Raw genomic sequence first — 12,130 nt, forward strand, 5'->3', positions numbered from 1 at the left:
ACAAATATCATATGATATTGCTTATATGTGGAATCTAAAAATATGGTACAAATGAACTTATTTAAAAAACAGAAATAGACTCACAGATGTAGAAAACAAACTTATGGTTACCAGGGGGGAAAGGTGTGGGGGAGGGATTAACTGGTAGACTGGGATTGACATATACACACTACTATATATAAAATAGGTAACTGATAAATACCTACTGTATAGCACAGGGAACTCTTCTCAGTACTCTGTAATGACCTATATGAGAAGAGAATCTAAAAACGAGTGGATATATTTATATGAATAACTGACTCACTTTGCTGTACAGCAGAAACTAACACAACATTATAAATCAACTATACTCCAATAGAAATTAAAAAAGAAAAATTCCCTCATTCAATCTAATGCAGATCAACTTCTATCCTTAAAAAACTAAAATTATTGTAAAACTAAATATAGAGCCTTCTAATTTTCCTCTAGTCCCCCAAATTACTGGTATCTCTACATCCTAAATAGCGTTAATACAAGTTACCCCATCACCTTTCAGAAGAATATGCAGAATTAGGATAAGCTTTATTTCATCCCAAGATAGGCATCACTCAGACCACATTCCTCCCATTCTTTAGGGATCAGGTCACAGGCATAGTTCAAGTGTCTTCCTTCCTTGTAGGCTACTTACCAGGGAAGCTTTCCAAGGGTAAGTGAGCATTGGTGTGATGGCCAGTGCAAACCATAACTCCTTCGAAGACATTCACCTCCTTTTTCCCTTCAGATACCGTGACCACCTCCCATTGGCCTGAAGTGGAGAAATCAGGCTGTTTCTTCACACTGCACACGGTGGTCTGAAAAGTAAAGGGGTAGCCACAGGGCACTATAACCACAGCCCATATAGTGGACATCTTCCCTGACAGGACTCTCCTTGCAGAGGGTAAACAAAGGGCTGATACCGCCTAACAGGCCTCATGCAGGGGTATTTCATTTTCATACTCCACAAATCAGAACTTTTTTGTTTGGGGCTGTGGTCAGAGTGAGAAAACTTCCATGAGGCAAGCTAAATAAAACAGAGTTGGCAGACTAATGTTGCACTCTCCACTGCTTCTAGAAAAGTGCAAATTACTAGTTCTCTGGACCATACCCTAGGGCAATGTGATACTTGAATAAAGTTTGGGCTTCTCTTGTGCTTCTGAGACACTCCATGCACGAAATGCCTATTCCTCCCCATACCCCCAGACATCCTGAGACCCTCTGATGCCTTCTTACCGCAAGTCCTGTTCTCACTGTCTGGCCTTAAACTTGTGACTGAGCTAGAGGGCTCCCTTTCCTAATAGAGTAGAGAAACATCTCAGTGGCTCATATTTTATGTAAATGAACCTCTCTGACTCCCATAAATGCCCATTTTACAAGTAACTATAAAGAAAGAAGGTGTGAGATGGGATAGTCAGTGGCACAATTTTTAGCTTTAAAAAATAGTAATAAATATGGGTTACTCTACCCAGCTTAAGGAAACATAAAGAATGTGTTCTATGTGCTTCTGGGTTTATGACCCTAATGTCTTGGTTGACTAATAGAGATACCCCTCTTGTATACCCGAGCCATCCTATACTATTTATTGTTCCTCTCGATCATGTTCTTACTTTTACACAGGCTGGTGCTTCTGCCTGGATCATCCTTTTATTCTTTCTTCATTTGGAGATACTCACCCTTCAACATTTAGCTTGGTATTATCTCCTCTAAGAAAACCTTCCTGGTGCCTGATGCCTCATGCCCTGATGGGTTAAGCAACCCTCCTCTGAGCTGCAATGTATAGATTTCTGTGGCATTTATCACTAACTCTTCATTTTTAATAATTATATTTACAATGAAATTTCTCTTCATTTTTCTATCTCTATAACTAGACTGTGAAATCACTAATTTTTTTTGTTTTTGTGTCTTCAGTGTTTAGTATGGTAACAAACCTCTTCAATAAGTGTTTAAAGAAGTGAAGAGAAGCACCAGTAGGCTGTAAATGATTGACTTTGGAAGTCGTCACTGGATATTGCCATTTTAATTTTGTTGTTAAAGAGAAAGAGTCATGATTTAGTAGAATGATCAGAAGGTAGAAGATTTGGGCTTTTTGCCAGCTGTCAGAGTATTGATTCTTTTATGGTCATGCTTTAGAATGATAGGAATATCACAGAAGACTTTACAGCAGGAAGGAACCAGTGAAGTGATCTAGTACAGGCATCTTGTTTTACAAATAAACTTAAGATACATCAACGTTGAGGAACTTACTTGTCTGAAGTCACAAGTTGATTAGTGGTAGAGCAAAGACTAGAACTCAAGTTTTTGCTTCCCAATTCAATGTTCCTCCCTCTATGCCAGAGTTAACTTATTTGCTTCCTCGTAACTTTTCAATACCTACTTCACTGGGTTGTTGTGATCACATAAATAATGCACTGGAAAGTACTTCAGAAAGTATAAAAGGGCTAAGCAGCAAGTTGTGGAAACAGAAGGTTTTAAAGTTCCCATACCTGTCAGTTCCCCTCATTGTTTTATTGTAATCAAATGATATAGAATGAAGGCAATGAAATGAAGGTGGCTTCCTGGATCTGCAGTCAAAATACATAGAAGAGGGACCTTTCCATGAATATTTTGAGACACAGGGAAGACAAAGAGTGGATTCTGGATAGAATAGATACATGAGCATATCAAACCAATCTAAGCACTGGTAAATAAGACCAGTTATTCATTTACTTGACAACTCAAAACACAGAGATACCCACGAAATTCCCTACCTTAAATCGAATGTACTTTAGAAGGTCAAATTCTTTGGCATACATCCTGAAATACTCCAGGACCTGGGAGTTGTGCATGAAGTTAGGATAGTGATCTGGGATGGGGTAGTCACTGAAGCACATCATCTCCTTAGAAGTGTTGATGACCACTGACTTGTAAATACTGGCCCTCCCTTCTTCAGGTTCTTCCTGCAGTAAGTAAAAAGCATTCATGGCAACTTGAGAATTAAGGTCATGGTTTATAAACAGCCAACAAACATTTGATAATGTTTTCTGAAAGAAATGCCAATTTAAAAAGTCCCGGGCTTCCCTGGTGGCGCAATGGTTGAGAGTCTGCCTGCCGATGCAGGGGACACGGGTTCGTGTCCCGGTCCGGGAAGATCCCACATGCCGCGGAACAGCTGGGCCCGTGAGCCATGGCCACTAGGCCTGCGTGTCCGGAGCCTGTGCTCCGCAACGGGAGAGACCACAACAGTGAGAGGCCCGCGTACAGCAAAAAAAAAAAAGAAAAAAGTCCCCTCCCCACAACCCTTCACATCTCCCAGTATTTGTGCCCTCGTGCAGTCTCTTCCCCTTGAATCTAAGTTGTCTTCATGGCTTGCTTTTGACCAACAGCATGCAGTTGGAATGATACTGAACGGCTTCCAAGACTAAGTGATAGGTAGTCTTGCAGCTTCTGTCTGGGTCTCTTAGAAAACTTGCTCTGGTGGAAGTCATCAGCCACGTAAGAAGTCCAGCTACCCTGAGACCACGATCCTGTGAGGAAGCCTGAGCTAGCCACATGAAGAGCATGTTTGGGATAGAGAGATGTGCAGCCAGCCCCCAGAAGGTCTAGTTATCCCAACTGACGTTCTAAATATGTGAGCAGGGAGGTCATAGCACACATCCAGTCCCAGCTGTCACCTGATTGACATGACGTAAGACTCCAAGTAAGAACTCCCCATCTGAGTCTTTTAAATAGTATATATATTTCAAAGCCTAGGGAAGTTTCAAGAGTTTCATACACTTGCCACATTGTTCTCCAGGAAACACTGTACTAACTTACATTCTGTCCACTAAGTGTTCCCATTTTACCTCGTTTTTACTAATTACAAAGACAATTACTCAGTGTTAGCAAAAATGAGGTGAAATGAGATCTTAGTACAATATTTTCTGGACAGCAATGTGACAAGAATATGAAACCCTTGCAACTTAGCCTTTTAAAGAAAGATTCAGCATTGTAGACAAAGATTTATGTTTAAGGATGTGAATGACAGCATTATTTATAACATAAAAATGAAATAAGCTAAATGCTGCAATATTGTGATTTATAAGAAATATATATTTGGTTATCCAGATGGTCAAAATATATTCTCATATATGGTCTTTTTCCACAGTTCCTGGCTCAGAGCTCCCAATACTCTCCTAATTTCCTAACTGTTGAGAGTGATACAAGTGTCTATTGTTATGTTAATATGGTGACCTTTAGAAAGCAACTAAGGTTGTGGGCTGGTTACCAATGGAGCAAACACTGTGATTAGAGGGTTGTAACTTTCAGTTGCCTATCCCCTGACCTCTGGGGAGGCGACAGGGGCTGGAAGTTGAATCAATAGCCAATGCCCAATGATTTAATCAATCATGCCTATGTCATAAAGTCTCCATAAAAACCCAAAAGAGTGGGGTTCAGGGAGCTCCCAGGATGGTGAACCGAAGAGACTAGGGGAGAGCGGTGTGCCTGGAGAGGGCATGGAAGCTCAGTGTCCTTTTCCCTATGTATCTCTTTCATTTGCCTGTTCCTAAATTATATTCTTTTATAACAAACCAGTTACCTAGTGAGTAAATGGGTTTCCTGTATTCTGTAGCTGCTCTAGCAAATTAATCAAACCCAATGGGGGAGGGGTTCGTGGGAATTTCTGATTTATACTCGGTTGGTCAGAAGTATAGGTAACAACCTGGACTTGAGAATGGCAACTGAAGTCCAAATCCCAGGAGGGGGTTGTTGGAACCTCCAATCTGTAGGTGGTTGTTCAGAAGCCCAGGTAATAACCAGGGCTTATGACTGGTGTCTGAAGTGGAGTCGAGGGTGAAGTCTTGTAGGACTGAGCCCTCAATCTGTGGAATCTGACGCTGTCTCTGTGTAGATAGGGATCACAATTGAGTTGAATTCTTGGACATCCTGCTAGTGTTTGAGAATTGTTTGCTGGTGTCTGAGGACCACCCGCCACCCACATACACACACTGGAATTGGTCTCAGAACCATTTAATGCCCAACAAAATACACTGTAATTTGAGAACCACTGCTCCAGATCCTTGCTACCTAAAGTACGATCTGTGGACTAGCAGCAGGGGCATCACTTGGAAGATTGTTAGAAATGCAGAATCTTAGGCCCCATCCCAGACCTACTGAATTGGAATCTGCCTTTTAACAAAATCCTCAAGTGATTCAGATGCATCTGAAAGCTGAGAAGCATTGCTCTAGCTGATATCAAACCCTAGTTCACTGTTCTTTCCCCATCAAGGTTAACTTCTTTGCTTCCTCAAAAACTTCTAATAACTACCTCATGGGGGTGTTGTAGTGATCACATAAAATAGCGCCATATCTACCCAGATTGTTATGTTAGCCTCTCACTGAGATATCATAAATGATAACTTTTCAACTCTACTAGAATTTTTTAAAAATTGTTTTGATTATGGAAAATTACCTTAACCAATTTGGGCCCCCTCTTCTCTTTTTATTCCAGAAAAAGATATATGGATGTTACTGAACATTGAATGGCCACAAAGGAGAGTGTTCCTTGGTTTTGCCCACATTAGAGATGATTTTCCTCCCATTTTTAGAGAGGAATTTTTCAATTTCAGAATCCTGAATAGATCATTCCCATTTCTCTGCCCCATACTTCAAGATCTCATTCCCTTTGGCTGCTAATAATGTTTCTACAGGTCTCTTCTAATCTATCCTACCTATTTCAACCAAAGTGTTCTTTCTAGGGTATGGTTGTATCTCTGCCCTAATTAAAATTTTAGATGCTGCCCCATTTTCTCTAGTTTATATTTTTCAGCTTAGGATTCAAAGACCTCCATAATGTCTTAGAGTCTATTCTTTATCTCCCCAACTAGATTGTAGGCCCCTTGACTTGTATTCATGCTCTTTCCCACAGCATATAAAATTATAAATAGCACGTAGTAGATATTTAATAGATGTACATTGAATTATACTGAGAAAGGTACATATAGAAAAAGGAAATAAATTTCACAAAATGCATAACAAACTAATGAAATACATCAAAATTTATTACAAAAACAGTTGAATAAGATATTTTTATCTTATTCACAAAAATTTGCTGTAAGGAAAATTGCAAAGTAATATAAAATCAAATGCATAGATATATTCATTTTATAGTATTTAAAATATCTATTAATTAGAAACCACTTAAAATGCCCCCCTCCCCCAATAGGAAAAGGGTTTAGTAAATTATGGTATCTCAATATGATGAAGAATTTACCTTCTACACCACTCCTTAAGTATCCTGCTAAATTCAAAGCAGATCCTGTCAACCCACTGCTTAATGGGCTCTACTGATTCCATTTGGAAAAGCAAATTTCTTATTTTGAAACTCAGTATATTTCACAATCTATCCCAATCCACCTTTGTATCTTCACTTAGTGCTCTCCTCAATTAATTTCAAGCTTCTGAGTCATTAAATCGTTGTTGAAACATTCCAGACTCTTTCACAACTTTAAACTTTTGTAACAGTATAGTACTGCTTCTTCATTTGGAAAATTCCTATCTATCATTCAAGAGTCACATCAAATGTCACTTCTTTGGAGAAATATTTCTTGTCCTCTCCACTGAGTTAAATGCCCCATTCAACCTCCAAGCTGCCAAAACTCTCTGCTCAGATTGCCATCAAGGCAAATTAGAACACGCGATATTCTGCATTTGTTTCTATGACTGTGAGGTACCCGAACGTAGGATTTGTGTCTTACTTTTTGCACCTCTGTCATCAAGACAGTACCTCATACATAGTGGATGCTTAATAAATGCTTTGAAATGAATTAATGAGTGAATTATAGTGATTGAATTTGGAGATACTTAAAACTATGATTTTGAAATCTGTATAGGAACACTGAAAATGGCCTATAACTTTAAGTGGAAAAAGTAATATTACAAAATTAAGGTCACATTCTAATCACCAAATATATAATATTATGTATGCCTAGGGCAATTGTATACCTATGTCTACCCATATTTATATAATTACACATTGTATAATCTCTCCCCTGTTATAGAGTATATTTTAATTATTTCAAATCAATAAAACTTCAAAGTAGGAAAAACAAATTGATTTATTAAGGAGGTAGGATTTTTTCTTTTATTTTTGTAGAAATGTTGTTTATACTACAACTTGATGATAAAAAACTTCAACAAACTAGGAATAGAGGGAAACATCTTCAATTTAATAAGGAACATCTACAAAATACCTGCAGCTAACAGCATACTTAATAGTGAGAAAATGGACAATTTCCCTCCCATAAAATTGAGCACAAGGCAAGGATATCCTCTCTTACAACTTCTATTCAACACTGCACTAGAAATCCTAACTAATGTAATAAGATAAGAAAGGAAATAAAAGTATACAGATTGGGAAGGAATAAATAAAATGATTTTTTTTACAGATGATATGACTGTCTGTGTAGAAAATCTCAAAGATTTAAAAATAAAAATTCCTGGAACTGATAAGCAATTATAGCAGGGTTGCAAGATACAAGGTTAATATACAAAAGTCACTTACTTTCCTATATACCAGAAATGAAAAATTGGACTTTGAAATTAAAAAAACAGTACCATTTATAATAACACTCCCCCCAAATTAAGTGCTTCGGTAAAAATCTAACAAAATATGTATGAGGCTTATATGCAGGTACCATAAAACACAGAAGAAGAAAAACAGAGATATGAATAAATGGAAAGATATGCTGTGCTCATAGATTGGAAGACTCAGTATTGTTAAGATATCAGTTTTCCCAACTTGATCTGTAGATTCAACACAATCCCAATCAACATCTAAGCTAGCTATTTTGTAGATATTGACAAACTGATTCTAAAATTTATGTGGAAAGAAAAAAAGGCCTAGAATAGCCAACTTTGTCCTTACGTGTGGACTGTGACTAGTGACTTTCTTGCAAAGAGTATAGTATGACAAGGGAGAAAAAAAGGAGCAACTTTAAAGTGGCAAACCCTGATAAACACCATCTCAAGCCAGGTCATCAAGGTTAACATCAGTCGGTGTGATAAGTTTGATAGTGTGTACCATTGATACGATGTGATGAGAACAGCACCCTACCTCTAAGGCCTTCCTCCCCAAAATTCATAACCCCAGTCTAACCATGATGAAAACATCAGACAAATCCCAGCTGAGGGACATTTTATAAAATACCTAACCAGTAATCCTCAAAACTGTCAGAGTCATCAAAAACAAGGAAAGTCTGAGAAATTGTCACATCCAAAGGAGCCTAAGGAGACATGACAACTACATGCATCGTGGTGTTCTGGATGGGAACACCTGGAACAGGAAATGGCCGTTAGGGAAAAACCTAAGTAAATCTGAATAAAGCATGGACTTCAACTAATAATAATGTATCAATACTGGTTCATTAATTAGGACAAATGTAGCATACTAATGTAAGATATTAATAATATCTGGGCATGGGGTATATGGGAACTCTGTACTATCTTCCTAATAATTCTGTAAATCTAACACAGTTCTAAAATTCAAAGTTTACTTAAACATGTTGTTTGTACATAGCACGTTTTTTCAAAAAAAATTAAATTAATGAGTGGTAGGGTCCTTTTGGAACCAAGATGTTTGAGGGGGCAAGAGTAGACACATTCCTATCAAATTTGACTTCATTCATTCATTCAGTAGATATTTCTAAAGTCTCTCTGTAATAAAAACACTATATTAATGCTAAAAAATACAAGTCTGTCCCTGTTTTCCAAGGGTTCAAAATTTAGTACAAAGATTGGAGTCATGCTTTCCACAGCAGGTATGTTGGGGTCACTGAGCTAAATGAATCACAGATCTTACTCCTGTGACAATAATCATATATTTGTATTCTTTTTCAAGTAACTAAGGCAAAAAAGTGTTATTGTGTGTCAACAAAAACCTTCAAGCCCTTCTAAACACCTGATTGGACCCTACGTAGGGTTCATTACTGTCAACTCACCGCTTTACAAAAGAGAGTGAGGGCAGAGCAGTACTGGGTCAGTGAGTGGAAGAAGCAGCTTCTGCTCCTGCATTTTAGTTTTTCCTACCATCGGCGAATAATCTGCCCTCTACAGATGTATCTTGATTCTATTTCCTGCCTAAGCACATGACTCGCATTGAGTAGGAAGTTCATATGAGAAAAGAGAGAACCAGGGACGTAGGGTAGTATAATTGGAACTGAAGGGACTGGAGGCAATAGTAAGGGCAGAAGAAAGGAGAAAAATGACTCCCCTTCAGTGGGAGGAGTGAGAACAGTGTGGATCTTCTGTTCCTTTGACAGACTCTCAGAATCCCGTGGGACAGAAGCTGTCTTAGGACTGTTGTTCTCAGCGTTGTACTCACACTGGACTCATCTGGGGAACTCTAAAATACTAATGCCTGGTCCTTACTCCCAGAGACCCTGTTTTTTTTGTTTTTTATTTTTTTTTCCAGTACGCGGGCCTCTCATTGTTGTGGCCTCTCCCGCTGCGGAACACAGGCTGCGGATGCGCAGGCTCAGCGGCCATGGCTTACGGGCCCAGCCGCTCCGCGGCATGTGGGATCTTTCCGAACCGGGGCACGAACCCGCGTCCCCTGCATCGGCAGGCAGACTCTCAACCACTGCGCCACCAGGGAAGCCCAGGGACCCTGTTTTAATTGCTCCTTCTCTAATGTGTAGACAAGGTTGAGATCTGCTGGTAAGAGGTCGTGTGGTGGCCCCGGAAAGCTCAGGGCACCAGAATTTATCCCATCCACCTCAGAAGTCTTTTCTCCACACATCCTTAGCTAAACTGCAGAATGCCTGAGGGCAGTGGCAAGAAGTTATATAACTCTGTGTCTCCACACCATCTAACAAAGTCTGAGCTTCAGAAATGTTTGTTCAATGAACTGTTATCGATTTTGTTTTCAACACGCAATGTGATCCTCATTTATCACCTGGGAAAGCTGGGGTAAAAGCTGAAGGGCAAAGGTTTCCATGTTGGCTGCACATTAGAAATAGCTAGTGGAGAGCTTTATTGACACCCCAGGCCAATAAAACCAGAATCTGGATGGACTGATATCAGTATTTGTTAAAGTTTGTTAAAGTTCCCCAGGTGATTGTTCAGTGTTGCAGCCAAAGCTGACAGCCACTGCTCTACAGTTACCCTCTTTTAAGTATTTTTGTATCCATTCAGTTGTCTTTTTTTTTGGGGGGGGGTTGATATTTAAGAATTAAACACCTATTCAACTAAGGGTGTTTATTACTTAATTTCATATTTTAAATTAAAATGTTCTAAATATGCCCATCTTACATTATATTGTATCCATGTGCTATCTTTGTATCACATATACACTTTAGAACCTCACTACGTGAACTGTAGTTATCAGATCAGCAGCATCAACATCACCTGGGGCTTTGCCTGAAATATAGAATCTTGGCACCACCCCAGATTAATGAATCGGAATGTACACTTCAGCAAAAGCTCCAGTGATTCATGTGCACATTAAAGTTGGAGAAGCACTGCTTTGGTATGCTTTAAGGATTTTTAAAATTCAGATTGACTAAAGAATATTAAAAATTATTTTCAAGCAATACATGCTCATTAAAACCTCAGCATTTCATAAGAGATTTATCATTTTAAGCTATTTCGTTCATAAAGTAATATTGCAGTATGAAAATTAAAGTGATATGTCTCACATTACTACCGACTTTTCACCATCAGTCTGGTCTAACATTAATGAGGAGATCAAGAAGAAAGAAATTTATATTGAGTCCCTGAGACCTGTTACAAGAAAGAGAAAATGGAAGCCCTGAGTTGCCAGTGGCTTACTGGACACCCGGTAGCAATGGTGGCATTCCAAAGTGCTTGGGACGATCCTATATATGAAACCCCCAATGAATTACAGAAAATTTAGGGGGGTAGGATGGGGGAGAGGAAGGCTCCAAATAAGAAGCAAGGGGGTCACAGAAAAGCAGATCTGAGGCAATTCTTGAGGAAACCAGCATCAGCATGTAAAACATGTTTAATCTGCAATTAGGCTCCACAACTGTGTAACTGTGGAATATGTGAGAATGAAGGTCTCTATTTCACAAGCATTCTAAGCAGCCACCCAAGATATTTTGCTTCTCTAGGATTCATTTATAAAATGTAAATATATTTGGTGCCTAATACATGCCAGGCATCCCCCGTGGCTCTAGAAATATAGTGGTGTTTGTGTGTGCATTTATAATCTATGTAAAATATATGTATGTTATATATAATGTAATAGACACAGATGTGGTCTGTCTTAACAGCAGTCAGAGCATTATGATGAAATATAGCTTATTTATTTTCAAGAAAGCAGTTTATGAGGTGCTGAAGTTTTGCCAAGAGTATAATCAGAAAACACTCCAAATTGGGTCTTTAACAGAGAGGAAGTTTAAACCACTTTGGAAGTAAAACCTGATAATCAGGTAGGATGGTGGACCCTTCACTAATTTCATGCCTGGTCAGTAGTTGCCAGACCTGGCTAGGATGCTTACCAGACACCAAATGTGTGGGCCACACTCTAGGCCAACTGAATAATAACTGATGTTTAGCAATTATTGTGCCACTGTTATTAGTGATGACATGAGTATTCATTCACTTAATCCCCACAATAACTATGAAGTGGGTGCCAATATTATCTCCTTCTTAAAGATGACAACACAGAGGTACAGAGAGGGTTAATGGTTTTCCCCAAGGTCACAGTAGGATTTGAACCCAGACATGCTCTTAACCTCTACACCATGCTGTGGCTGGATTTCAAAAGTAAAATTTCCTATTTATTACAAAATATTAATTAACAGTCTTTTCAGCCATGCCCAAGACTGATTATGACCGAGGCATGCATGGTGTGCTAAGGAGTATCCACCCTAGATCCGAATAGGGACGATTGTCAAATAGAGTTAGTCCCCAAGACGGAGCCCAGATGCAAAACAACTGTACTGCTGTTCTACTAAGGAATGCTATGAACGAATGAAACCACTTTTAAGTAGCTGGCCAGCACCGTGTTCGTTTTGTGAAATATGAAACAAATCTGGACACCTTACTACCATTCACTGGCTTAAAAAGTGAGTTGAGAAGCAAACCCAATGGATATTGCTTTGGAGATCAGTTAAGGAGGGTGATATTCTTTGAC

The 12,130-nt window shown here is 38.9% G+C and overlaps 1 protein-coding gene across 2 annotated transcripts in view; it reads right to left on the reverse strand.

Moving 5' to 3' along the window:
- The window catches only part of LOC132514455 (flavin-containing monooxygenase 5-like), a 63,513-nt gene that overhangs the window by 15,385 nt on the left and 35,998 nt on the right, over positions 1-12,130 (reverse strand). For both annotated transcript variants that reach the window (XM_060139155.1, XM_060139157.1), the window contains 2 exons: positions 2,763-2,951; positions 668-830 (listed from right to left, as the gene is read on the reverse strand). In XM_060139155.1, coding sequence (XP_059995138.1) covers positions 668-830; positions 2,763-2,951 — 352 coding nt within the window. The remainder of the gene's footprint in view (positions 1-667; positions 831-2,762; positions 2,952-12,130) is intronic.

Source organism: Lagenorhynchus albirostris, chromosome 2 (assembly GCF_949774975.1).
Source record: "Lagenorhynchus albirostris chromosome 2, mLagAlb1.1, whole genome shotgun sequence".
NCBI lineage: Eukaryota > Metazoa > Chordata > Mammalia > Artiodactyla > Delphinidae > Lagenorhynchus > Lagenorhynchus albirostris.